Here is a 27,743-nt window from a genome sequence, read left to right as displayed (position 1 = left end):
ATAGAGTTTCCTGGCTTGGGCTGGCTTTGAACCACAATCTTCAGATTTCAGCCTCCTGAGTAGCTAAGATTCCCAGTGTGAGCCACCAGTGCCTAGCACAAAAAATTATTTTAGATGAAATATATCTGAAAATGGTGAAGTTAAAGATGTGGGATAAAGCTGAGAAAGCTATTGTCAGGCTCCTTAAACAGAATTGGCCATCTACTTTAGAAGTGAAATAAGACAAATCTCATTAACAGCTACTGTAATTCCTTCATTTCCCTGTGCATATATCCAGGATCCCCAAACCCTAGTGCAGACGACAGAGAAAGTAATTCTATTAAAAGAAACATTTATTCTTGATTTGCTATTAGAGTGGTTATTCCCATCACAGGATGTGTTATACTGAAGAAATTTTTAAACAGAAATTTGTGTTCCTTTATGAATGTTTTCCTTCTTGTAAATGCTGCAAAAGCACTTCTTTTCAAAGATGAATTAGCCTTCAAGGTGTTCAAAAATATGAGAGCATGTACAAATATCTGGCATGCTTGCTTGCAGGTAAAGCTTGGATAGGACTTTGGCATTTTGGAGGGTGCAGGGAGGAAGAAAGTTTCTGGACTCATCACTGTTCTCTGAAGGCTGTAATATTTTGAGGAGGTCTGTTATTCTCATAGATCCATCCCACAGTTGAACAGTAACTCGGGCGAGGAGAGATAGCTTCTTGCTGTGAGTCCGAGGTAGAAGGTTGTTCTTTGTTGAGCTTTGTCCAGTCCTGCAATTCTTTCTCCTGACTCATCCCCATGTCCTGAGGTACCTGTCTACATGCCAGTTTCTTCTCCAATAGCTTTCCAAGAGTTTCCATTAGCTCATGGGCTTCAGGAGGCCCACAACTCATAAAGAGAGCTTTATCTTTCTCAGATCTTTCCTCTCCTGTGCTTTTCTTCCTAAAATGAATCCACTGAAAAAATTGCCTTATTTTTTTTCTGAAGTTGCTTTCAGAAGGATTCTCTGCTTTCCTTTCCTGATCATCGTGGCTCTTACTTGTTGCTGTGGATATCTCTAACCCCGAGTCCTCCCTTATAAATTCTTCTTTTTTGGATTCTGGTGAGATCAGTCTTCTCTCAGGTAGTGTGTAACATTTGCCCTGGAACTTGGCATGCTTACCAGTGTCCCATTGCTCTGTATTGTGCCTTATGCCATCCAGGTAAGTATGCAGTTCCTGGAAAGCTTCCACTTCCCCACTGGAGATACTGTTGTCATAAGACAACGATGATTCAGAAGTAAGGCTGCCTGAAGGAAAGGACATGTCACTGCAAGAAGACTCATCCTGGTTATGTGACCCAGTATTCAACTTAAACTTTAGTGTAGGATCTTTCAGAATTGATAGGCTTATTGGGTCATATTCAGTGGTCAAGGTAGTTTCCACTTTACTTAAATGTGTATTTGTCATTTGTGTACTTCCCAACTGGTTGGGTTTTGTAAAATGTTCTAGATTCTCATGCACCATATTTTGTTTTTGAAGCACTCCTCTTCTGTGGTGAGAATTCCCATCCTCTGATGTATGCATAACTCCATTTTGTCTCCTACACTTTGGGCTGTATCTGTTGGCTAATACAGTTTTTTTCTCATTAACTCTGTCTATATCGGATGTTGGAAAATGTTCTGAGATTTCCCCCATGCTTTTGTCCTGAAGCATTTTTTCTGTGTGGCTAAAACTTACCCTTTCATCTCTTGGATTAGACCCAGCCACATCTTGCTTTGTGAACTGCCCTGGACTGTATCTACTTTCTAATTCACTTTTATTCAGATTCACTTTTTCTACGGTATTGTGTGTACAGAGCAAAAAAGTCTGATCTACAAGCTCATGCTCAATATTAGAAGGTAATCGTGTCAGGAGCCCATGTCCTTTCTGATCTACATGTAAGTTGGCAGAGAGAGAATGACGCAAGATAGGGATTGAATTTGTTGTCCCTACCACATCTTCTTGAAAAGATGTAGCACTGCGTGCAAGGTGCCTGGAGGTTGAGAGGAAGTCAAATTGGGGAAGGGGCCATGTTTTTGCTTCTCTCAACATGTAGAATTTAATAGATTCAAGAACCTTGAGGGGAAGGCCCCACCTCTGACTCATCTGAAACCTTATAATATGGGCTTCTAGCATCTGTTGTGTTTTTTGATCAAGAAAGGGAAGTTCCAGTGTAGTAACAGAGCAGAAGCTTCTACTTAATAGTGGTAGCAAATTTGTTTTTTCCATATGTGTATGAGAACTCCCAGAATGAGGTACCATATTGTCACCAACCAGCCACGAACGACACACCATCAAAGGAATCTGACCTACACTGATCTGCCAAAATTTTCTGATCACGTGCAGCCTAAGAATGCTTCTTATTTGAAGCTCATTCAGATTATTCATTGGGAGCCTTAGTAATGTATTACCTGAACTATTCCTTGAATTATACACCCATTTATTTTGTCTCTCAGGTGCAGCTGTTGGACAGTTCAACACATAGTATTCTGAATCCATTGGTAAATTATTTAATGGGTATTTCCCTAAGATGTGTCCAAGATTCTGTGCTGTATCCCTTCTCAGCTGCGAGCTTGTAGCAACACTCTCATAGAAAGTTCCCAGTTGACTCACTTGACTCTTCCTTTGGTCATTGCAAATATGGCCGTGACACTCAAAGGGTTGCAAGGAAACAGGATTGCAATTGTGGTGAGCTATCTGTGTTGAATTGCATTGTGGTTCCATTAGTACCAAAGACCCTGGGCTGAGATAGGCCTGGAAGCACCAGGGTGGGATTAGCCTATTTGGCACATGGAGCTGCAGGTTCTGGGGTTCACAAAAATGGCCAGAAAAGGCAGACACTGGGACATAGGATTGTGGGGTTTGCCTCACAAATTTTACATTGGAAGCTAGAGGGCAAATAGATTCTTGACGATTTTGGACCTCAGGAACTGAACCCCATGAACTATCTTGATGTTTCTGTACCATGTGACATTCCAGGTATTGATTTCCATTTAAGGTGACAGGGTTATTCCTGTTCTGTGGACTGTGGGAAGGATTTCCACAGGGTGGAGAATACAGTGGTATCGTGAGAAGAGGAGGGTTCGCACAGGTATGGAAATGGGTCCGTGTAAAAGGTAGAGTCTGAGATTGTGTCATGGGTTGGGTATGCACATTGGCCAGAGGAAGAGGGATGGATTGAGGAAGTGGTGGTGGTCGTCTGCCCTGCATTTGGGCTACAGGATCTTTACAAATTTCATTGAATAAGATAAGATGAGGTTCTATTGAGCCACCTTCCCTAGACACCAAGAACGTAGCCACTATTGACTCACTGTGCAGAGATGGAAGACCCCAGAAAAGTTGACTGTCTTTCTGCTCTAAATTCTTCCCCATGGTCTTCATATATAGGAGCTGCTGATGAATTCCTAAATGCTCTGTTTTGCCTTTCATGTCCCAGTCAGTTTGGGGGGCTATGGTATCCTGCTCACCAACAAGAGAATGCATAGAGTACCATGAAGATGTCAATTGCTTTTCTGACCACTTTTGTTCAAAAACTGGTCTATCATCCTCCTTTCCTGCCTTTTCCAAAGTTTCAAAAATCGTTTTCTTCTTCTCTTGTCTCTTTAAAAGTTCCTGTATATTAAGGTCAAGAAAGGGAATATGTCTGTTCTCCACATGTGATGCATTAGAGTGTCTCCAGAAATAGGAATCCGGAGGATGGAAGGAAACATTTTCTTGCTGAAAATCACAGTGTGGCAATCTTGGGAGAAATGTGTTCTTGTTATGAGCCTGCCACCAAGAGAATTGAGAAATCTCCATGTTTTAATACTCTTTGCCTTTGATCGTTGGGACATAAAGAGGACATCAGCAGGACTACCTACCAGAAACAAAATGGCCTGTGGTTAGAGAATAGAATCTGTTCTCTTGAGTGTGATGTGTTGAAGGATGAAGATGCATGCAGTTAGCGAGGGAAACTTGGGATGAAGGAGAGGGCTAAGCTTTTGTGGTAGAGAGTTTGTTACCCAGTTGTGAGGATGAAAGAAATTCAACCAAACAGGAACGTGATCTGGTTAAGTGAGAGGATGGAAGGGCAAGTCGAGAAAGCTCAGGCAGAGAAGCTGGCATTAGGTCTGGAGGAGGGATTTCTGAGTAAGCAGAGTGCAGAGGAGGTGATGACTGAGTCACAGGAGTATGTGAAGAGCTGTGGGAGCCAAAGGCAACAAAGAGGGCACATAATTTAGGAATGCCTGTGAAAGCAAATGACTGGCCCCAGCAGTTGCTTTTATTACATACCTTATGAATGGGATTGGCATGGTGTTGAAAGGTGGTATTTCTACACTGGCCTGGAGGGCTGAAAGAGAGAAAACACAAAGCTGTAGCCAAATGGAAGACATGGGAGCCTAGCAGAGTAAAGCCTGAGACCTTCTTTACTTTCTCCCATGTTCATTGTCTCTCAGTTTTCTATAATCTCTCTCCAGGAGCTTCCTTTTCCTAGACAAGTAGCACTGATAACCCTAGTATAACAGAACATATAAAATAAAGGGCATAGAAAAAAAAGACCAATCACTTTTTCAGAACATAAAGAATCTTCTTGCTGCTCTTCTTTTTTCCATATATTTTTATTGTAATTAATTGAAGGGTTACATTATATTCACCAGATACAAGGTGCATCACTTAATAAACATTGGTACCCTTTCTCGTGTCTTGGTCTACTTCTGTATGGCAATTTCTCTGACCTAGACAACCAGGAGAGTGATATACATAATGAAAGTAGAAACATACAGGAGTCCATTTAAGGGAATCCCATGTGATATTTAAATCAGAAAGCACCAAGAATCAGGGACAAGATAAATACAATTTTTTGTTTTGGTGATTTTTTTTGTGCTTGCTAGGCAGGAGCTCCATCACCAGAGTCATACCCATAGCCTTTGGCTTTGTTTTATTTTTTGTTTGTTTGTTAAAATAGGGTTTTTTGTTTGGGCCTATGGTGGCCTAGTCAGTGATTATTGAATTTGTATTTCCCACACAGCTCGGATGACAGAAGAGTGCCACCACATTTATCTCTTTTTTTTTTTTTGAGATGGGATCTAAGTTTTGCCTAAGTAGCTGGCTTGACAGGCAGCTGCACTTGGTGAGGTTATGAGGAAAGTTCACATACTTATGTGGCTTCATTTATAAAGTACTGTGATACTCAGAATCACCACAGGAGTTTACCGCAGAGATGAGTCTGAGCATCCCAAAATAAAGCATGGAACACAGAAGTTGTGACTCCAAAGCAACCACTAAACTTTCCTTGCCAGGCTATGTGTTCCTCACTTGACCAGCACCCACTCTTCAGGCTCATCACTGCTTCATGCCTGTGGCTGGGCAGAATACAGACTGAGAAGTGTTGAGTTTGACTGCCCTTCCTCCTTACTTCTCCTCTACAGGCTTTATTTTCTGAAAGACACTGCTTAAAACTGATGTCTTCAGCTGAGCACTAGTGGCTTATGCATGTTATCTTAGCTACTCAGAAACTGAGATCTGAGGATTGTGGTTCAAAGCCATCCCAGTGATCCTCTTCTTACCTTCAATGAAAGAAAACCGGAAGTGGTGCTGTGGCTCACTTTGGTAACAAAAAAGCTCAGGAACAGCACTCAGACCCTAAGGAAGTTCAAGCCTCACAACTGACAAAAAAAACCCAAATATTCATATCCTCAGAGATGATCAACCTAGGATCTCATCGAAAGACAGGCAAGTCACCTTTGAGGTGCTAGGTCAAACAAGTGGCACCTTGCCTTAAAATTTCCTACCTTACTTTTCTTGGTTCTTCCCTGATGCTAAGAAGAAAAGAAACATAAAGAAGCTACTCTTAGGAAATATAGATATCCATTATCTAAAAATAATATTATTCCCAATTTTAAATAATAGTTTATTCCTTTCTTGATTAATTTTATAAGATGATCAGATTTTTCAATTTATTTTTTTTGAGAATCTAAAAGAAGGACTTGAGTTCATACTTGAAGTTTAGTCAGAAGTCTCTCCTCTCTAGATTTGCCCAACATGGAGGAAGGCTTGGTGAAAATGCTTGACATTAAGTGAAACATAGGATCAAGTGGTACAAAGAGTCCATTCCCCTTTAGAGCACTTGTAATCTGTAACTAAGCTAAGTCAGAATCATGGAACTGGTGCTTGGAATCCCTCATACCCAGATTAGTTGGCTGTGAACTGCAAATGTAAACATTATCCCTACCTGAATCTCTAGCCTTGCCTGATCTATTGCTCTAGAAGAATGATCTCCTGGTCTTTCCTAGACTTCTTATCTCTGATATCTCTCTGGGCCAATCAAAAGTCATCTAGCAATGTGAGAAGGTGAATAGGAAGCTAAAGAATCATCCTGTGAGAAAAGAGTCAATTATGGCATTAAGGAGCTTTGGAAAACTGAATAAGCTAAAAAAATTTTTTTAGTGCTATCAGAGAATGGAGCTCCCAAGTAAAACCACCTCCCACCTCTTCACAGAAAGCATAATCAAGGCAAAATCCAATGGAATCGTAAACTGGAAAGAACATTTAAGTGGACAATTTGATGAATTGCCAAAGAATGTTTGTGAACTATCATTAGAGGGAGGCTGCTCCATAGGTTTTAATCTTACACAGTTTCCTACATTTTATTTCGTGCAAGATTCCCTGTCAGGCTCTCACAGTGAAGATCCATGGGAAAACCTTCATATTTCCATCAGGAAGAGAGAAAAGGAACCATTTTCAAACAGACCCCTTCTTAGTAGCCTTCTTAGTAGAAGACATCAACACTAGGTGCTATGTCATATGGGAGAAGGAAAGTTGCCTATTTCCAGCCTCTTCTACCCACCCTGTGTTACCCTAAGATTCAGAAAAACAAACCTAAAGTCACGAATGAACCCCACTGCCCAGGGACTCATACCTACTAGAAATAGGAGATTTAAACCCAACATGAGCTGTGTCATGAATGCTCTACTTAAGGAAGTAACCTTATGAAAAACTAAAGCACCAGAGACAAAACCTGGGTACTAGAAGAAATTTGAAACTCTGATGGTTATAACTATAGAAAACATTAAACACAGCCCAGTTCCTAGGAACTTAACATAAATTCTACCACTAGTAGTTCCTATTAGTGAACATCATTAATGGCTTTCAAAAAATCAAAACAACAACAGAAAACTCACAAAGTGCCCAAGGCTATTTCCTGGGATCCTACAAAATAGAATGATCACATGTTTTATCACTGAAACCAAGACCTCTCTGGGAGTGAAAAAGAACATTGCTAGGTGCCAGGGTCTTACAGCCATAATCCTAACTTACTCAGGATGCTGAGATCTGAGGCTTTTGGTTTGAAGGCAGCTACAGGTGGAAAATCAATGAGACTCTTATATCCAATTAACCATCAAAAAAGCTCAAATGGTAGAGTGCAAGCCTTGAGCAACAAAGCTAAGGGACAGACAGTTCCCAAGCCCCAAGTTCAAGCCTTAGTACCGTATCATTTTGAGCCACAGTGCCATTTAAAATATTCTTGTGATTAATTGGAGATAAACATCTCACAGACTTTCCTGCCTAGACTTTGAACAGTGATCCTCCGATCTTAGCCTTCTGAGTAGCTAGGACTATAGGTGTGAGTCACTAGTGCCTGGCAGGAATTATTTTAAAAACAATGAATACATATAAATAGAGAGTAAGACTGTAAGAGTGGTCACCACGGTATGGGAAAAGGAAATGGGAAGATAAATAGGAAAGAATACTCAGCATCATGTTATATACCCTAAAAATACACAGTTAGAACTTCTAGAAAAAGGGATCCAAATAAAATTAAACAAAATTCCTGTTTAAGATAACGTAAAGGAGAAAAAAAGGGATAATAAAAAGGAAGATTGGGTATAATGAATATTAAAGTTGAAGATATGAGATAATACTCTTAACATATAAATCCTATAGATATTTGCCATGAAATATTGCCATGAATGAAAAGAAAACAGGCTGAGTGTGGTGGCTCACGCCTGTAATCCTAGCTACTCAGGAGGCTCAGATCTGAGGACCAAGATTCAAAGCCAGTCCAGGCACAAAAGACCTAAGACTCTTTTCTCCAGTTAACCTCTTGACAATAGGAAGTGGGGCTTGGATCAAGGGTAGGGTGGTAAGCCTTGAGCTGAAGAGCTCAGGGACAGCACCCAGGCCCAGTTCAAGCCCCATGACCCACAAAGGAAAAAAGGAAAGGAAACAGAAATAGCATTAATTTCAAGCAAAGCATACTGAAGAATAAGAAAAGTTACCAGTGATAAAAGAAGTATCAAATAATAATGAAGGGTTCAATTTTCCAACAACATAAGGAAAACATTGTGTATATATCTAATAACAGATTGTCAAAATGTATGACAAACTGTTAGAAATAGGAAAGGAAATAGATGAACCTACTGATACTGTTAACAGCTTCAACAAACTTTATAACAGAAATTGAAGCTTGGTTGTGCTGCAAATCATCAGGACATAGTCTGAAACAACACATTAAATCACTTGGATATCATTAATATTATCAAATAATCTCCCCAAGCTGAACAGAATACATAATCATTTCCCCATGCTCAAGTGGTACATCCTCCAGGATATAACACATTTTGGGAAATAAGCTATGCCTTAATAAATAAAAAAGAACAGTACCCATATGAAATATGCTTTTAGGCCAAAAGCTGTTAAAATAGAAATCAGTAAAGGAAAGGTAGTAGATAAATCCCAAAATGTTCTGAGATTAAACAAAGCATTAACTCATTGATCAAATTTTGTGAGAGGTTTAAAATATGTAAAAGTAAATAAAATGAAAATGCAACTTAGAAAAATGTGTTGGATGCGGCAAAGGTAGTGTTTAAAGGGAAGTTTATCACATTAAATCCATGTATTACACTCGGAGCAGCTCTAGTTTTATTACCTGTTTGATATCTCTCTGTTTCTAGGCTATTGGGAAATACAAATTCCTCTTCTGTTAGCACAGAGAGAGAAGGAGAAACCCAGACAGGAAGTCGGAGATAGGAATACTCAAGAAGTCAAGTTGAAGTTCAGTTATGCTGTGGTATGGCTTCGAGGTCAAAGAAGAAGATCCACATCAGAATCCAGGCACTGAGTACACATTCTAAATTACACACCGTTCCACGCCACATCACAGAGCCTGAGCAGAAAGCAAAGATTCTTAAGGCTGGTGGTGGAGAAAACAACATAAGGGAATTGAACCTACAGCTTCCCTCCATCACCCAGATATGCTAATCTGTTCATCCCTCTTGTGTCCTATAGATGCCTTCACTACACCCTTTCAATAGAGTGTGTTTACCTCAATATTTTAATCATTCTACCTACTACCTAGATATTATAAGAGATCCTTTTATTGCATTGTGATCTCCCTTTGGATAACATGTAATCTTTGAAAGCTTTGCATGCTCAGGGACTTACAAGTTCTATTCTGCTCTCACCTACAGCTCCTCAAATACACAATGCTTTTTACCTGCACAAAAACAGAAACCTTGAACACAAAACCCCTTGAGATTTCTCAAGAGGTTCAGTGATAATGCTAAAAGCCTGTAGAGAGCACAGTACTTTACACCAATGAACAGAATCCAAAAAAGCATAAAAGGGAGACGACACAACAAACATTTTCAACATGTTTTCAATCATTCTTTCTCTCTCCAACCCTGCTTCCTCCTCATTCTGCCTTCCCTCTCCCATAGACCCCTCTCAACCGTTCTTAGTTTTGCATCAGTTGTACAGAGCAATTGTACATGTCCAAAGCCCACACAACCAGATCCATCCTGATGTGAGGGGTAGGCTTCACCTTAGCATCATGGGTCTTCTAATTAGGCTGATTGAACTTCATTTGGCAAGGCCCTTTGCTTTAAACCACATTTATGGTTACTTTATGAGCTTTTTCCTCCATCTACTTTGTAACTTTTCACCAAAATTTCCATTGGTTCATATAGAGAGAGAGATGTTATTTTGGTGGCTATTGTATAGTATATCTATTATCCTTTCATAATATTAGTTCACTTAACCCTTAAAACTCTTAAAACTTATGTATTTACAGCCAGGCTCTGATAGTTCAAACCTGCAATCCTCACTATATGGGATACTGAGGACCAGAGGATTGCAGTTCAAAGCTAGCTAGAGCAGAATCCCAAGTTAGAAGGGACGCTGAGATTGGGAGGACTGCAGTGGCAGGACAGCACAGTCAGGAAAATCCATGAGGTTCTTCCTCCATGGCGGAAACTGGACCGTGGCACATTCCTGTGATCCACGATGGAGGCAGATTGTGGCTCAGATGCATACCTAGACAGGAACAAAACCAAACCAAACGAAACAGTGAAAAACAGAGTTGTAAGCAGTATTGCACCTGAGGCCTCCAAATTCCAGCTCCAGTACCACCAAAAATAGATCTTTTAGCTTCAGAAGTTTATAAACTGGTTAAGCCCTGTGTTGTTCCCTCATAGTATTGTTTAGCCATCAGGTTTGATGAATCCACCTTCACCCCAGACACCCAATCCTTGCTTTTTCTTACAATGAAAGCTTACCAGAAATACTAGACTGTTCTTTGTCCTGTCCTGCATGCGTAGCTTCTCCATTGTCTTGTCAAGCCGACTTCCTCCCATCTGCCTTCCCTTGACTAGAGGAGGTCTGTTCAGAAATACCTCTTATATAGCCTTGCATTCCTGGTGTTGCTTTGTTGTTGTTTGTAACAAGCAAACTCACAAACACAAAAATATCCTTTAATATATGACCAGGAGAAACCTCATCACAAAAGTGAACGTATCTGATTTTGTTACCTGGTATAGTATGTATATATGTTTGTTTGTTTATTTCAAATAAGGAAGGGAAGGAGGAAACAAGATGATTGGGAGGGAGTGGGGGGGAGGGAAACAGGGCCAAATATGAAAAGGGGTATCCATGTGTGAGAAGTAATGCACCTACTACCTGACGAATTACAACTGTAATCCCTCTATACATTACCCCAACAATAAAATTTAAAAAAACGAAAAGTAAACCTGGGGGAGGGGTCATAAAACTGAAACAATAGGTATATTCCTCAAAAGAGATCAGGTCATAAAAAAGTACTATTCCAGATTAAAAGAGACTGATGTCACACAGCTAAACACAATAGGAAATTACAGACTGCCCTTGTAATGGAGATGTTAAAAAAATAAAAAGAAAAGAAAAGAGGAAACAGCTGGGTGCAGTAACTCATGCCTATAATCCCAGCTACTCCAGGAGGCTGAGATCTGAGCATCATGATTGCAAGCCAGATGGGCAGAGAAGCCTCCATAAGACTCTTATTCTCCAATTAACCTCTTATCTCTAAAAAACAGAAGTGGCACTGTGACTCAAGTGGTAGAGCATTTGCCTTGAACACAAAGAGGCTCACAGATAGCACCCAGTCCCTGAGTTCAAGCCCCACAACTGGAAAAGAAAAGAAAAGCACAAATACATACTACATATACAATAAGGATGAATGATTTAAAATTTTATAACTACTTAAAGATAATAAAAATTGTAACTGTGTTAACGTTACTGAAAGATAATCAAGTATTAAGTGTTAAATTTAGTATTATTTTAATAGATGAAATATAACCATTCATACGTATGAAATTTCTCCTCAAGTATATAAATTTATTTTTGTATATATGTTCTTGCCTACATATATGTGTGTACAAAGATACACATATATACATGTAAACAAATAACATGTCATATACACATATGTATATAAATATACATGAGGGAAGAGAGAAAAACCAGCAAATGGGTTAAACATTAGCAAGAAGTAAATCCAGTTAAATTATACATTGTTATTTACGATCAATTTAACTTTTTTCAAGTTTGTTTTAAATACATTTTTTTCTTGATAATAGGATTTGATCTGAGGGCCTTTTACTATGTGGATGCTCTGCCACTGAGCCACACTCTTCACTTTAAACTACCTTCCTTTTGTTGATCGTGAACATTAAACTCTGGGCCCGGGTGCTTTTGCTCAAAGCTAGCACTCAACCACTTGTGCCACAAGATCACTTCTGGCTTTTTCTGTGATTAACTGAAAATAAGAGTCTCACAAATTTTTCTGCCCGAGCTGGTTTCAAACCACGATCTTCAGATCTCAGCCTCCTCAGTAGCTAGTATTGCAGATGTGAGCCACTGGTGCCCAGCTTTAAACAACTATATTTTTAACTTGACCATTGACTACATTGTACTGAGCCTGGCATAACTTTTAAAATTTTTGGCTTTGGTTCCCACAACTTCCTCACACCACAGGTACACCCAACACCATTTTCGAAATGGTTGTCTCAACTCTGTTCCAAGGAAAATCTTGATTCCTTGAAACCAAAATTTCAAGGAATCACATCCAAAATATGTAACAATTGGGTTTTTTCTTCCTTCCTTTTTTTCTTTTTTCTTTCTTTCCTTTCTTTCTTTCTTTTCTTCTTTCTTTCTTTTCCTTCCTTCCTTCCTTCCTTCCTTCCTTCCTTCCTTTTCTTCTTCTTCTTATTCCTCTTCTTCTTCTTCTTCTTCTTCTTCTTCTTCTTCTTCTTCTTCTTCTTCTTCCTCTTCTTCTTCTTCCTCCTCCTCCTCCTCTTCTTCTTCTTCTTCTTCTTCTTCTTCTTCTTCTTCTTCTTCTTCTTCTTCTTCTTCTTCTTCTTCTTCTCCTTCTCCTCCTCCTCCTCCTCCTCCTCCTCCTCCTGTCCTTCCTTCCTTCCTTCCTTCCTTCCTTCCTTCCTTCCTTCCTTCCTTCCTTCCTTCCTTCCTTCCTGCCTTCCTTCCTTCTTTCCTTTCGTTCTTTCTATTTTGCCAGTCCTGAGGGTTGACCTCAAGGCCTGGGCACTGTCCTTGGAATTTCTCAAGGGTAACACTCTACTGCTTGAGCCACAGCATCACTTCTGGCTTTTTCTATGTATGGGGTACTGGGGAATCAACCCAGGGCTTCGTGCATGCTAGGCAAGCACTCTACCACTAGGCCACCTTCCCAGCCCCAGGTCTCTTTCTTATTGGTTCCTACTGAATCATCTGTCTTCAGGGATTCATGGTAGAATCTAGCTTGAAGGTGCTTTTCTGTTTTGCTAAGTCATTACCTCTCCTCCAGATTTCAAAAATATATTGAGCTCTTCTGTAATAGCCTCTCCTATTCCTGACATTCACTTAAAAAAAAAGATTTTATTAATACTGATTTTTTACATCAAATTTCAAATGTCAAGTTTAACAAACAATATTCAAGAAGGGAATCTCTATATGCAATCACAGGCACATAAATTTAGGAACAAAATTAAAGTTAAGCTGAAACTGCGTCATAGATATGCATTGCTCTATACAATATAACATAATGTCTTTAGAATATATATCCCACCATAGATTTATATGTCCATATAGTTATATTCATATCTCAAAGGCCAAAAGTATTGAGTCATCACTCTTGTACTATTTGAATCTAAGATCCACATATCAGGAGACAGTATGACTTTTGTTCCTTTGGTCTTGATTTATCTCGCTCAACATGATTCACTCTAATTTCATCCACCTCACCGTGAATGCCATTATTTTATCTTATCTGGTGGTTATATAGAATTCCATTGTATATATACATACCACATTTTTTGTATCCATTCATCTCTAGTAGGGCATCTGGGTTGTTTCCATCTCTTGGGTATTGTGACTAGTGCAGCTATGATCATGGCTGAGCAGATGTCCTTATCATATCCTGGGTTATGATGCTTAGAGTAGATATCCAGGAGTGGTATGGCTGGATTGTAGGAAAGGTCTATATTTAGTTTGTTGAGGAACCTCCAAACTGCCTTCCAGAGTGGCTGAATTTGTTTCCATTCCCACCAGCAGTGCAGTAGGGTTCCTCTTTCTCCACATCCCCACCAGCATTTGTTGCTGTCTGAGTTCAGAATATTGGTTATGCTGATTGGGGTAAGATGGTATCTTAGGGTTGTTTTTATTTTCATTTCCTTTGTGTCCATGGATGATGAGCATTTTCTCATATGTTTCTTTGCTATCTTAACCTCTTCTTTTGATAAGTCTCTGTTTAGATCCCTTTCCCACTTTGTGACTGGTTTATTGGCTTTGGGGGAATTAGTTCCTTGAATTCCCTTTAGATATTGAGTATTAGGCATTTGTCTGATGTATTATTGGTAAATATCTTTCGCCAGTTGGTTGGCTATCTTTCTGTTTTAGTAGCTATGTTTTCATCTGTGCAGAAACTTTTTATTTTTAGGTAGTTCCACTTGTCAAATCTCTCCACTCTGTTGTGATCTGGGACTCTGTTCAGGAAGGCTTTGCCTGTGCCTATGTGTTCCAATGTCTCTCCTACTCTATCATGTAACGCTTTCAGAGTTTCAGGTCTGATATTGAGATCTTTGATCCATTTTGAGTTAACATTTATGCATGGCAACAGGCTGAGATCAATTTCAGTTTTCTGAATGTGGCTACCCAGTTTTGCCAGCACCAATAATTGAATAGGCTGTGTTTGTTCCACGGTAGATCTCTAGCTCCTTTGTCAAATATAAGATGACTATAGGTATGTGGTTTTATTTCTGGATCTTCTGTTCCATTGATCTTCTGGTCTATGTTGTTTTTGTTATTTGGCTCTATAGTAGAGTTTGAAGTCTGGTATTACAGTACCACCTGCATTACTCTTTTTGCCTAGAATTGCTTTGGCTATTCTAGGTCTTTTGTTGCTCCATATGAACCTTTGGATTGTATCTTCTATTTGAGTAAAGAATTGTCTTTGGGATTTTGATGGGGATTGCACTGAATTTGTATATCAATTTTGGCAATATGGCCATTTTCACTATATTGGTTCTTCCTATCCATGAGCGTGGGATGTTGTTCCATGTCCTCTTCGATTTCTTTCATTAGGCTTTTATAGTTTTCATGAAATAATTCCTTTACATCGTTGGCTAAGTTAATCTCTAAACATTTTACTCTTTTGCAAAAGGGATCATTTTCTTGATTTTTCCCACTGTTTGTGTATTTTTGGCGTATAGAAAGGCTACTGACTTTTGCAGGTTGATTTTGTATCCTGCCATTTTGCTAAAGTGATTTATTAGTTCTAGGAGTTTAGGAGTGGAGTTTATTGGGTTGTTCAGATATAGGATCATGTCATCTGCAAGTAGGGATAGTTTGATTTCTTCTTTCCCTATGTGGATCCCTTTGATGTCCTTCTCTTGTCTTATTTCTATAGCTAAGGGTTCCAGCACTATATTGAAGAGAAGTGGAGGAAGTGGGCATCCCTGTCTAGTTCCTGATTTTAAAGTAAATGATTCTAGTCTTTCTCCATTTAATATGATACTGGCTGTAGTTTGTCATATATGGCTTTAATTATTTTAAGGAATGTACCTGCTATTCCTATTTTTTCTAGTGCTTTCAAGATGAATGGATGTTGTATTTTGTCAAATGCCTTCTCGGTGTCCAGAGAAATTATCATATGATTCTTAACCTTAGCTCTATTGATATGATGTATTATATTAGTTGATTTGCAAATGTTAAACCAACCTTGCATCTGTGGGATGAAGCCTACTTGATCGTGGTGTATAATTTTTGAAATTTGTCTCTGGATTCTGTTGGTTAGTATTTTATTGAGGAGCTTTGTGTCTATGTTCATCAGAGAGATTGGTCTGTAGTTCTCTTTTTGTAGGGAGGGGTCTTTCCCTGGTTTGGAGATGAATGTGATTTTGGCTTCATAGAATGATTTTGGGATGGCTTCCTCTGCTTCTAGCTGTCGTTCACTTTTTAAGCACTTCTACTTTTTATATCATTTAAGTTGTATTGAAATGTACCATAACACATACCATACCACCCACCTAGGTCATGTATAATTTTTATGCTGTACAAACATACCAGAGTCAAATTCAAAGTATTTTCATGACTTGAGATTTTATTCACACTTATCCCTCCTCATCTCTCATCGACCATTAGTCTTTCTGTCTCTGTAAATGTAATGTTCATTTTCTGGGTGTAATGGAATCATATATAGTCAATTGCACGTGACTTCCTTTCGTTAACAGTGTTTTCAAAGTTCATCCATATTGTGGCATGTATCAATATTTTATTCCTTTTTATTACTAAAAGCTATTTTCTGCTCTAATAAACATTTTGTTCATCTATTCTTTAGTTGGATAAGTGAGCTGTTTCTGGTCTGGGCTGTGATGCAGCTATAAACATTTACATACAAGTTTCTGTGTGAACTTAGGCATTTTTCTCAGGCATAGAAATAGAAATGGAATTGCTGTGTGATATGGCCATGCTATGCTTAACATGTGAGGAAATGGCAAAATGATTTTTAAAACAGCTGGATCATTTTACATTTTTACTGGCTGTGAGAGATACTTCCAATTTCTCCAGGATTTTAGCCTTTATCTACTCATTTTTGTTAATCCTGGTGTGAACTATCTCACCATGAAAATTATTTGCACAAGGTAATGATTTGTGGAATAAAAGATTGCGAATAGTGCTTTTGCCCCTCATGCCAGAAGTTGCATCACCACAGGTAGACTTAAAAAATATATATATATATCCAGCTAAAGTGTCACATAGGTTTATGATTCTATTATACAAATGACAGAGAAAAATTCCCTCCCTGAAAGTAATTCGTTCTTTTCCCCAATATACATGCACAGAGCTGGGAGAGGGCAGAGCCTGAGAGCTGACCATAACTTCATGATTCCAGTAGATTTTCAACATGTGTATTTTTTCAGACAAAAGATATAAAGGGAATTAATAAAGCCTATCTGAAGATAACATTTAGAAATGTTGATTACATATAAAACCTTTAGGATAAAGGAAACAAGTATAAGAGCATAGCATATGAAATAGTAGAAAAATAATAAAGTTAATTTAATCTAGAATTGAAAATTTTGACTAATATTGGAAATAGAAAAAATGAGATAACGGGGAAGAATGTCAAACTATATCACCACAGAAAACAGATTATTCTGTTTTTCTTTTGGCGATATGTCTAAAATTAAGGCATAAACTGACTTCCATAGAAATAAAGGACCCTAAAAACCAACAATAGGGGAATTGATTCTAAAATGAATATTGAGGTCCTCCAAAATGTCCCCACTTCCTCTTCTGAGGAGGAGCATGTTCATATAATCTGCACTTTTTTGGAGTCCTAGCAGTCAGAATGGTAGGGTCAATGGCAAAACTCCGGAGATAAAGATATATTGAGAGGAAATAGCAGAAATCTTTTACTTTGACACACCCATAATTAGGAGGAAAAAATCATCCATAGATGACTTGCCAGAAATCTTTACAAGAAGGTCAAAGAATGCTTCTGAATCTTAGCATGTGACATATGACACATTCTTCAGCAATACTCGCTCCATTCCCATACTCTTCCCCCTCCCAGCTCTGCGCACATTTATTGAGGGAAAGAATGAATTATTTTCAGGGAGGAAACTTGTCTGCCAAACACCACAGAATAGAATCAAAACCTTATGTGACAATCTAGCTGTGGTGATGTAACTTCCATCATGAGGGGCAAAAGCCAGGAAGGTGAGCTCAGGAGCGAGTATATAGCAGGCAGCCAGATGGAGAGACTGGGTAGACTGGGGTACAGGTGGACTGGGCAGATGGAGGCAAGAATGAACAAGCAGTGAAAAAGCCAGTGAGTGTGACCAGGTCCTGAGGGCAGCTGAGATACCTCAGGTTCCTCTGGTCCTCTTCCCTAGAGCCTCTGGTCTCTAGCAGAGTGTCCAGCTGGGCCATGGCCTCATCACTGAAGGTAGATCAGGAAGTGAAGCCCAAGGATGATTCTTTCAGAGTTTATCACAAGCCAGGTGGAAGACGTGGTGACAACTTTTCACAAAGTATTCAAACCTTAAAGAACCAATCCTAGACATCCATGACCAAACTCCTCTACTTAGACCTGATTCTCCCTGTTCCTGACCCCATTCTTCTCACCAATATCCACGATGGTTTGGATAGTCTCACTTATAGGAAGTGAAGTTCAGACAGATGTGAAGAGATATTCTAAGATATTTGTGATGTTCAATGGGATGTGAAAAGGCAACCAGCAGCTGGTGGACATTCTTGAGAAAATGAAACCTGAGATCTGGCTGCTTCCCCAGAAATGTAACGCAGTCTAAATGTGTGTCCAGCTCTTGAGTCTCAGGATGGACAATGAGAACTACTTTGGGATATCTATTGAAGAAGAGACAAGTTGCAAAGCTAAAATCGATTGGGAATGAAGCTCCATTTCTGGGCCAGATTTCTAAACTGTAAGAGCCAAATTGTTTTCTAAAATAGCTAAACATGCCCATGTGGAGAACTATCGCTACACTGTGGCAGAGACTAATGAGAAAAAAATGTCATCAGCCTTCAGTTTATCATATACAGAGCTGAGAAATCAGTATATAACTCTATAGGACATGATCCCCCAAAATATCAAGAGGATAAAATGACCCAGAAGCAATAACAAAGTTATATTGTACCAAGTCCAGGGCCAGGGGACTCTGTGATTCTCCGTTCAAGACCAATATTGCCTTGGTTTGTGTATTACTATTGTGATGGGAACACTGGAAATAAAACCAGAGTTTAATGGAAGTCTTATCTAGTTCTGTGATGTGTGTTCTGTCTTCTCTTTCCCTAGTGCCTCACACCCAGCCTGCCATAATTTCTGGAGAAATTAGAAAAATCTGCACACAGATGTTTCTGTGTGCAGAATTTTTAGTATGAGAATACTTTTTTCTCTCCTCCTTTGTCTTAAGCTTTGTGTTTTCTTCCTTTTGATGATTGGTTTTTTTTAAAAGTTGAGGAGCTAGGATGGCGGGGGAGCTAGGATGGCGGGGGTGGGAAAGACTATCTTACTTCTTGTGAGGCCGTTTCTTGTTTCTGTCCTTCCTGCCACAATTTCCCTGTTGACTTAGGGTTTCCAATCTATTTTAATCCCCCCTTGAACCTGATCTAACAAGGAACATGGAGGTCCTTCAGCTGTGTCCCTAGTTCGTTCTATAACTGGATTTTTCTCATTCATATGTATCTACATGTACATACTCATACAGATATGAGTATATATCTTCCTACTCCATTACCTAACCTATCCTCTTTCCTCACCACCATTTTCTTGCCCCAGTTCCTGTCAGAGATACAACTTTTGGCAGGTGATAGTTATCTTAGTTTTCAGTTACCCAGGCAAAGTTCTGGTCCCATCCTTCTTCCTGATATTGTAGCCACTTGGTGCCCAGGATAAGTTGGAAAAGAACCAATAGCTGAGAAGCAGAGGGCTGGGGAAGACCTTTTCCTCCTAGTCAAGGTCTTTTTGCCTTCTTCCAGGTCAGGTGAACAGAGGCGGGAGATGTTAGCCTGTGTGAGGTCCAGATGCTGCTGCCCCCATTGTGCTTTCCTTTGGAAATATTTTTGTGCTTCCAAGAAAAGCAATCAGTATATATGTGTATGTATGTACACTTATCGATGTGTCCATGTTTATGGTTAAAAAACTATAGGTCAAAACGGTTGGAAAGTTGAATCCTCTTGAATCTTCCAGAGATAGCACTGTTGCAGCTTTTATGTTAACCCTTCAGCTTTTTTATTTTTTCATGAGACTTGCTATCTGTGGTCAGCCTGCCAGTGGCTCAGTGTCTACTTATGACTTTCACTCATTTTTGCCTTCAATCCTATTTCCACCCAGGCTGCATCATTTTTCCTCCCAATATTCCATAGAAAAGGAATCTGGAGGCTTTCTTCCCAAGAGTATGCAAACCAATTGCACTTTAGTTTGGCGGAAGCCCTGCCTATCTTTCGGATCTCTTCTTCACTTCCATTAGGTATTGTTTCCCTTTTGATTGTTCTACTGCCCCTCTTTACCCTACAACCCATAGATCAAGACCCATAGTGTCAAGAAATTATTAAAAAAATACACATATTTTGACCTCTTTAAAAAAAAGTCAAGCTGTCTACTGGTTGCTGGTGGTTCACACTTGTAATCCTAGAAGCCAATCTGTGCAGGAAAGTCATGAGACTTTTTGGTGTGTGTGTGGGGGAGATCATGGGGCTTGAACTCAGGGCCTTGGTGATATTCCTGAGATTTTCCTTTTTATTGTCTGGGTAATGTATAAAGGGGTTACAGTTACATTCACCAGGTAGTAGGTGCATTACTACTCACACATTGATACCCTTTCTCATGTTTTTGTCCCCATTTCCCTCCCTCTGTCCCCTCCCAATCCTCTTGTTTTCTCCCCTGCCCTTTCCTATTTCAAATAAACAAACTTGTATACAATGTACTAGGTAACAAAGTCAGAATGAATAACAATTCCTGAGATTTTTTTGTTCGAGGCTAATACTCTACCATTTTGAGCCACAGCTCTACTTCTGGTTTTCTGGTCGTTAATTGGAGATACAAGTCTTAAATTTTCTTGCCTGGGCTGGCTTTGAACTATCTTCTCAGATCTCAGCTTCTTGAGTATCTAGGTACAGAAACAAGCCAGCTCCATGAGACTCTTATCTCTAATTAACTACCAAAAAAAGCCAGAAATGTAGCTGTGACTCTAATGGAACACTAGCCTTCAGGAAAAGTTTAAGGACATTGCTCAGGCCCTGAGTTTAAGCCCCAGGACCAACACACACACACACACACACACACACACACACACACACACACACACACACACACACACACACACAGAGTAAAGTTGTTCTGAAACACATACTTGCATTTAATCCCTTGTACAGATATGCTAATTCTTCCCTACTATATCTGAAGATGGAAAATAAGCTTTATTAGGTAGGGAAGGAGATTTTTGGATTCTAGTCATTGATTTCTCAGCAAGGGCTCCAACAATCAACTCATCAAAGACAACAGAGAAAATCAGTAAGAACAAACTGCTCCCTAGTCCTAAGTACCAGCCATGAGTTACACAAAACTCATATGCACAAGATGCAAAAGGCAGAACTACTGTCAGAACATTTATTGCAGGTGAAAATAAGGCAATGTGTTGAAGGTTCATTGGGGGAAAGGAAATGAATTACGTTGAGGGAGGAGAACTTTTGTCCCGGAGAATGATGAAGATTTTCTCTTTCAATAGGGAAACATTTTCCAACACACTGCCATTAGGAATGGAAGGGGCAGCCGGAGGCACCTGATGCATTTGACGTTTGCAGGTGGGTCTGCCATGGAGTACTGGCTCCCTGTGTGCCATGGCTGTGAGATGCCTGTGGTTAGCAAATAGCACATTTGTTGGCTCTCCATGCCAGCCTGTGCCCTTCCTGTTCTTCTCAAGGTTACTCTGACCAGGACAAGCAGCTTCTTGCATCCTGGACTTGACACATGACACGCTAGAGCAGGAAGCTTTCTCGTTGAGGTTCTGGCCCTGAATATGATCTGTCTGGGTTTGCTTTTCTGCCTTCTGTTGAGTTTTCCCAGACTTCACGGAAGACAAAAAGGGTCCTGGGGAGCACGTAGTATCTACTCCATGCCTCTGCACTCCTTTCACCCCTGGGACTTTCCCAGTGTCTCTGGGGACTTTCTGATGTTCAGTGTTGGCTGGAATAGCAGCTCTCCCTTTACCTAGGCTTCTGGCTTGCACAGATGGAGAACTGCCCTTTCCCAGGGAACTTTGTCCTTTACTGTTTTTACCTGTACTAAGCCACTGAAAAAACTGCTTCATGTGGGTTCTGAAGCGGTTTTCATGAGGAGGCCGTACCTTCTGTGACAGTGGGTGGGAGGATTTTGTCCCAGGCCTCTCCTTTGCTTTCTCTTGAGGATGCTGGGTCTGCTTTCTGGGTTGTGATGGTGCCAGCCCTGTATCTCCTCCACCAAAGTCCCTTGATTTGGGTGTTGCAGGGCTCATGCCCTTCTTAACTTGTGGCAAATTCTTGCCTCGGCTCTTGTGGAGGTCACTGGTGGTGCAAGGCTTCTGTGCCTGCTCCCTGCTGATCTTTGACTTGTCCTGTAGAGCATGTAGCACATGGGAAGTTGCCACATCCCCACTGGAATCACCAGAGTCAAAAGTAAACAAACTCGGGTTTTTCAAGTTATCTGACTCCAGAGGCTGGTCATCCTGAAGACCCTGGGCCTTTCCTTTCTTTCTGCTCTCCATTTTCAATTTCAACTCATCAAAAAGTTGATATTTTAAGTCTGGGAGATCAGGACCACGGGGACCCAATGTTCCCTTTAAGGGACATTGAGTAGTCAGTGCCATTTCCACATTTCTCATATCAACATCTGTCCTTAGGGAGCTCTTGCACTTGCTGACCTTTAAGGTGGTACTGGCTTGTGATTGATAAAAACAGAGATCCTCCACCTTAGATAGCTCCCTAGATTTTTCTGTGCTAGCCATGGAAATATTTCCCAACCTCATGCTTTTTTCCTGAGGTGGTTTTACTCTTTTATCAGAAATTTCTCTCTTACTCAGTGGCTCAGATACAGCTTCAGTTGACCTTATTTTTACTTTCTGGATGGCTTTGTTGGTGATGTTTTGTGTTTGGCAAAGCAAAGGATAATTTCTATCCATTTTGTGAAGATCTACAGGATCATGCTTCATATCACGGTGTGGTTGGGATCCTTCCTCTTGTTTATTTTCAGGTAAGGCATCAGGATCAGGAAAATCTACAACACGGAGTGGTTGGGATCCTTCCTCTTGTTTATTTTCAGGTAAGGCATCAGGATCAGGAAAATCTACGACGTAGGTTGAATTTGTTGATCTTATCTTCTCTTCACTATCAAAATTTTTGCTAAGAGGCTGAGAGAAACTAAGTTGAGAATCCTCCCCAGAAATGGAACTGGATGGGGAGGGAAGTTTCAAGTTGGAACAGGCCTGGTATGGATTTTCTTTTTCATTAACAATTTCTACGGTTTCCCGGATTTTCTGGAGAAGACCATGCATCATCTTCATATAGAAAAACTTAATACGGTCTTCCAAAATAGTTTGCTTGCTGGAATCATGGAAGGAAATGTTGGGGGGTATGCTCAAGCTGCTCTCCACCCCCATTAATGGTTCCAGTGCCGTCTGTTTCATTTGGCTAGGGGATTTTTCCCGGGAGGGAAATTGCATGTTGTTGAACATCAGTGAACCAGTTGCAGTGCCAGGAATCTGACCTTTACTGATTTCTGCAAATTTCTTGTCCCAGTGTTTTTCCAGGGCATCTTTGAGTTGTTTATGACTCAGTGAGGTATTTACAGTATTCCTTGACATACTCTCTGTGTAACTTTCTGGGCTTGACTCTGAGTCAGATCCTGAACTACTATGAGAATCACCCTCTGAATCACTGGATAGATGGTCTGTGGGGCCAATCTCTGGACTGTATCCCTGTTCCTTCCCCACTTCCTCTTCTAGCAGAGGTATTTCTGAGTTCTTCTCGTCAACGCTTTCTGGTTCAATCGATTCAAAGTTTGGATGTGTGCTGCTCTGACATTTCAGGGAGGAAAACCATGAGAGTCCCTGACTGCTCTTAGACTCAGAGCTCTGGGGAATGTCTGCCCTAGAGCTCTGGGGAATGTCTGTCCTAGGACTTATCCATGACAGAGACTCTTGGATCCTGTGTGGCAGGCCCCAGCGGTGCTGGATGAGCCTCTTTCGAAGGTGATGCTCTAGTTTTTGCCGCAGTTCACTGGTGAGGGGGAAATCACCAGGAAGGATGGACACTGTAACATTGGCCTGGGAATATTGTCTGGCCAATGAAAGTTGTGGAGCTGGAGAACAAAAGTCTTCCTGAGATCCCCGGACCACAGAGGGTAAACCCCACACATTCTCTTGCTTTTTCCGCAGTATATTATGTTCCATGTGATGAATTTCAGAGGTTGTGAGGATCTGTGTCTCACTCTGTGGTCCATGAAAACAGACTCCACAGGCCCTAACCTGGGGTAAGAGAGAAGGTGGTAGGACTGGAAGTGGAGATTGAAACTGGGCCTGGGCCTGGGCCTGGGACATTGGAAGATCTTGGCACAAGGTTTCAGGTAAGACTTGAGACTGGATATCAGATAATGGCAAAGGTTTAGGGTTAGGGAAGATGGGGGATTCATGGGCTGTGGCGACGTTGGAGATTATATTAAAGAAGACAAGTTTTAGGGTACAGTCACCTAAGGCAACAACAGCAGGGCTCAGGGACTCACTGTGTAGTGATGGGAGGCCCCAGAAGTGCTTAGCAGATGATTTTTGTCGTGAGTGGTCCTCATAGGGATTTGGACCTGGGGCCTGCACGTACTTGTGTAGCTCCTCTTGCTTGCCTTTGGCCATCCCAAATGGAAGGGAAACTGCCAGGTCCTGCTCCTCAGCAACAGACCCTAACACTTTCCCTACAGAACTCAATAGCGTATCATGTTTTGAAAAGGAAGCAATTTTGTTTTCCCTTTCTTTCCACATCAATAAGCCTTCTCTCTTCTTAATTTGTGATTCCAGGAATTTAAGGACATCAAGTCCAACAAATGAGAGGTTACAAGGTTCTACATAGTAGGTTGGAGTGCTATCTCCTGCAGAGGCCTCAGAAGAATGAAGGTCAAGACAATTCTGCCTGGCCTTATGTTCTACCAAATCGGAAGAGAGTGTGTTTTTCACAATAGGCTCACTGCAGGAGAATCCTGACACCTCTAAGCTGGAAGAGTTAGGGTCTCTCATTGTTGAGTCACAGGTGGACAACCTATCAGGGCTGTCCACAGTAGACAAAGGGCAAACTTGTTGGAGAACAAGTTCTCCTCCCTGAGTAGGATGTGCTAGGGGAGGGGAAATTAAGGCAAGTTGCTCAGATGGTGAGGGGTCCACTGGGAATTTGATCTCTTTGTGAGAAATTGGTTTGGATGGTTCAGACTCTTCCAGTGGTGAGGATGAACTGAAGTCCTTCAAGGGAATGTCTTGGTTTGGTGAGGGTACAGAAAAGGTAGGCGTAGGGGCTCGGATTGGTTGTTCTGAAGGAATTGCTGAAAGAGCAGTAGTCAGAGATGATGACTTTTTCATGGGAGCTGGGGAAGCGGATGGGGACAGAGCACATGCAGTTTCCTTCAGGTATGCCTGGGAGAGCAGACGACTGACCTCAGCAGTTGTTCTGTTGCATACCTCACAGAAAGGGTCAGGGCAGAGCAGTTGCCGAAAGTGGGTGGTATCATGTTGTAGGTTCAGGGGGCTGCAGGAGACAGAAGGGACCAAGCTGTATCTATGATTAGCACAAGGATGAGCGGGCCCACTGACCCCGTGGTTGTTGGGCTGCCGGCTACTTTCTTCATGTTCTCTAACATCTAGGACCTCTCAACACAGACTAGAGCTTCTCCCCAGAACCTTCCTTCACATACCTTTTCTGGCTATCCCTCCCATGACTGAGATGGGTGGCACTTCATCCCCAGGACACAGAGATCAGAATAGAATGGGAAATCATAATCACCTTTTCAGAATAGAAAGAAGCTTCCTCCCTTCCTCTACTTCTTCCCGGTGACTTCTCCGATCTGGAAAACCAGGACAATGGATTACATGTAACAAAAGTAGGAACATAAGAATCCTATCAATCTCTAGGATATAAATGCTAAAATCCCCAAATATGAGTAGACAAAGTCAAATGATCAGTTTCCTTCATTAAGAAGGTTCATATGAAGCTAGCATCATGTATAAAATACCTTCTACCTCATCCCATGTGATGCACAAATCCACCATGTGAAGCCCTGCAGTCAGCGGTTACCTCAGACATAAATCTGAGCACCCAGGAGTAATGCTCTCCACAATGCCTGCACACTGAAATTGTGGCTTGACATATCACCTGGCCCCCTAGTGAGCAGAACCCACTGCCTGGGTGTAGAACTGCCTCATGCTCATGGTTGGCAGAGTATGGACTCTGAGCTGTGTGTCTGGTCTGCCTTTCTGTGAGCCTCTCCTTGGAGGGCTCATTTTCTGAGAAAAACCTAGTAGCCTAGTAGCTAATGTCCTGAGAAACTATGAGAACAAGAGAATGACAAAAGGCATTTTTTTAAATGTTTATTAACAGTGAGGTTTTACATCATATTTCAAATGTCATATTGTATAAACAAGTATGCAAAAAAGGAATCTCTACATGCAACCACTGACACATAAATTTAGGAACATAATTAAATTAAGCTGAGTGTTTTTTATGGCATAGATATGTCTATAGAATATATATCCCATCATAAACTTGTATGTCTATCTAGACATATTTATATCTCCAAATTCATGTCAACGAGCTGGAGTATGTTAGTATTGAGTCATGCATTATTTGGATCTAATATCCATATTGAAAGAGACGGTGCACCCTCTGTTCTGACAAAAATCATTTTTGGTAAGCTTAAATCAGATAGGAAAACAACGTACCTCGAAATGCTCTCCTCCTCTTCCTCTTCATTATTCCCTGTCATTGAGAGCAAAAAGAAAAGAATGAGGTCTCAGGACTCATTTCTATTGCTCCTCTTTGTAGCGATTTCTGCTAAGCATTATTCAATAATAAGATGTCTCCACATTAAATTCAGATTTGATTCTTCTTTTTATTTTTTTATTATTTTTTTGCCAGTTGTGGGGCTTGAACTCAGGGCCTGAGCACTGTCCTTGGACATTTCTCAAGGTTAGTACTCTACCATTTGAGCTACAGCACCATTTCCAGCTTTTTTCCATATAGTGGTACCAAGGAATCGAACCTGGGCCTTCATGCATGCTAGGCAAGCACTCTACCACTAGGCCAAATTCCAGGCCCTGATTCTTCCTTTTATTAGCTTCTAAAGATGATCAAGTATGTTTACTTTGTCTTCTTAAAGAAGGTCTTATCACTGGGGTTTTGGGCTAGACTGCTAGAGGAGGGCATAGAATCTGCAGCCAACAGCCACACTGTACTCCCCACACTGTACTCCCCCTCAGAGGATTCTGAACTGTGGGCATAACTCAGGTGCCAGGCTCTGCCCAGAGGATCTCAAGAGGTCAGCGCTGCTCTCGTGACCATCTCAACAGGAAGAAAAGCCTGGTGATGGTACAGGGGCACCCAGGACCAAATGTTAGGAGCCACTGTTCTTCACATCACTAAACAAATGAGAGCCACAGTGTCACCATGTAAGCCCTTTCTCTAAGACCCTCCAATGCAGAGAGGCGGTCTATGGATTTCAGATGGAAACTTTAATCCTCCGTAAGTCCTCCATGCCAGGCAGCACGCCCTATGACATGGGTGCTTTGTCTTCTTTTCGGACTTTCTCTTAGATCTCTGTAAGATAGACTGACTCATTCATTCAGTGATGTCAAGCTAGAGATGGGAAACCCAAAAGAATCTCTGGGGGATTCTCTCGTATTTCCTTACCTGTTGGATGTCCTTTTTCAGGAGTTTTGGTGATGGAGGTTTCAATAACCGGTAGCACAGACATAGGAGTAGAAACCACAAGGCACTTAGAAAGGTGAACCTGGGGTCTCCATTTAAGAGAAGTGAGCCAAAGCTCAGCCATGACTCAATATGACTCTTCAGAAAAGAGAAACCATTTTCCATGTTCTGGATCTTATGGCTGCCTGAGGCATCTGAGCCCCTACAGGGCAGGGGCTCATCAATACCCCCTGGGCTGCATCACAGTGCAAGGCAGAGTCACAGAGGCTTCTGAGGGTGGGGGAGGGGCAGTGTGAAGAGGGATTGCCCACAGCTCCGCCCTCCCTTGCTATTTGCCAGTTGACCACGAGGGGGCAACCTTGTCATATATTCCGAATCATTTCCCCAGGAGGAATCTAGTTAATTTTGTCTGACCTGGTATATGCAAGTCCTGAAAGTGGAGTTTATGGAAATAGAAATGGCTCCCACAGATCCCTGTGAGTCTTCTCTGTTACTGGATGAT

The 27,743-nt window shown here is 40.9% G+C and overlaps 2 protein-coding genes and 1 pseudogene across 2 annotated transcripts; 1 reads left to right on the top strand and 2 right to left on the bottom strand.

Annotated features, from left to right (window-relative positions):
- Nucleotides 1-601: 601 nt before the first annotated feature.
- LOC150064821 (spermatogenesis-associated protein 31D1-like) lies at nt 602-17,722 on the bottom strand. The gene is made up of 4 exons (XM_090329165.1): nt 17,658-17,722; nt 4,274-4,331; nt 1,021-3,460; nt 602-852 (listed from the first exon to the last, which is right to left on the bottom strand). Exons 1-4 carry the CDS (start codon nt 17,720-17,722, stop codon nt 602-604), a joined length of 2,814 nt encoding a protein of 937 aa, XP_090185291.1.
- LOC150064820 (proteasome activator complex subunit 3 pseudogene) lies at nt 17,721-18,474 on the top strand (annotated as a pseudogene).
- Nucleotides 18,475-20,976: 2,502 nt separating this feature from the next.
- LOC150064819 (spermatogenesis-associated protein 31D3-like) lies at nt 20,977-27,365 on the bottom strand. The gene is made up of 4 exons (XM_090329163.1): nt 27,224-27,365; nt 26,257-26,293; nt 22,633-25,066; nt 20,977-22,122 (listed from the first exon to the last, which is right to left on the bottom strand). The coding sequence occupies exons 1-4, from the start codon at nt 27,363-27,365 to the stop codon at nt 20,977-20,979; spliced, it is 3,759 nt and encodes a 1,252-aa protein (XP_090185289.1).
- Between the last annotated feature and the right edge of the window lie 378 nt (nt 27,366-27,743).

This window comes from Megascapheus bottae, chromosome 3 (genome assembly GCF_031878675.1).
Source record: "Megascapheus bottae isolate mThoBot1 chromosome 3, mThoBot2.hap1, whole genome shotgun sequence".
NCBI lineage: Eukaryota > Metazoa > Chordata > Mammalia > Rodentia > Geomyidae > Megascapheus > Megascapheus bottae.
The sequence above is the reverse complement of the archived record's forward strand: the minus strand, read 5'-3'. Positions and strand labels throughout refer to the sequence as shown.

Excerpts from the sequence above, each read along its gene's own strand:
- LOC150064821 (XM_090329165.1), bottom strand. The coding sequence starts at position 17,722 with ATGGCCCAGCTGGACACTCTGCTAGAGACCAGAGGCTCTAGGGAAGAG. Across the intron at positions 4,332-17,657 it reads GAGGACCAGAGGAACCTGAG|CCCTCCAGGCCAGTGTAGAA; the intron begins GTATCTCAGCTG and ends TCTCTCTTTCAG. Across the intron at positions 3,461-4,273 it reads ATGCCAATCCCATTCATAAG|GATACCATAGCCCCCCAAAC; the intron begins GTATGTAATAAA and ends GTTGGTGAGCAG.
- LOC150064819 (XM_090329163.1), bottom strand. The coding sequence starts at position 27,365 with ATGGCTGAGCTTTGGCTCACTTCTCTTAAATGGAGACCCCAGGTTCAC. Across the intron at positions 26,294-27,223 it reads TGAAAAAGGACATCCAACAG|GGAATAATGAAGAGGAAGAG; the intron begins GTAAGGAAATAC and ends TCTCAATGACAG. Across the intron at positions 25,067-26,256 it reads GAGGAGGAGAGCATTTCGAG|CCCCCTGAACCTACAACATG; the intron begins GTACGTTGTTTT and ends TGTCTCCTGCAG.